The sequence below is a fragment of the Fulmarus glacialis genome, unplaced genomic scaffold (genome assembly GCF_000690835.1).
Source record: "Fulmarus glacialis isolate BGI_N327 unplaced genomic scaffold, ASM69083v1 scaffold12501, whole genome shotgun sequence".
NCBI lineage: Eukaryota > Metazoa > Chordata > Aves > Procellariiformes > Procellariidae > Fulmarus > Fulmarus glacialis.
In genome coordinates this window covers 36,453-36,775 of record NW_009192189.1, presented here as the reverse complement: position 1 = coordinate 36,775, position 323 = coordinate 36,453, and the positions used below count along the sequence as shown (strand labels likewise).

The window sequence follows — 323 nt, the reverse complement described above, 5'->3', positions numbered from 1 at the left end:
CGGGGCTGGCCCACCCCCCCGCCGCCATGGCCGACTCACCTTTCCGCCTGCCCCGCACCTGGTGGCAGGCGGCCCAGGACGCCCCCCGCGAGACCATCCGGCTGGACCTGGAAGCCACCTTCTACTTCACTCACTTGATTTTGGTCTTCAAGTCGCCCAGGCCGGCCGCCATGGTGCTGGAGCGCTCCCAGGACTTCGGCAAGACGTGGATGCCTTACAAATACTTTGCTGGTAACTGCTCGGCCGTCTTCGGGCTGGAGGATGACGTGAGTCAGAGAGGAGCCATTTGCACTTCCAGATATTCGAGTCCCTTCCCCTGCACC

At 63.8% G+C, this 323-nt stretch overlaps 1 protein-coding gene across 1 annotated transcript in view; it reads left to right on the top strand.

Annotated features, from left to right (window-relative positions):
- Nucleotides 1-5: 5 nt before the first annotated feature.
- Nucleotides 6-323, top strand: part of NTN4 (netrin 4) — a gene marked incomplete at both ends in the record, with an annotated part of 36,758 nt that continues 36,440 nt past the window's right edge. The window contains one exon of the mRNA XM_009586972.1: nucleotides 6-322. Within this exon, the coding sequence (XP_009585267.1) occupies nucleotides 6-322 (317 nt within the window). The remainder of the gene's footprint in view (nucleotide 323) is intronic.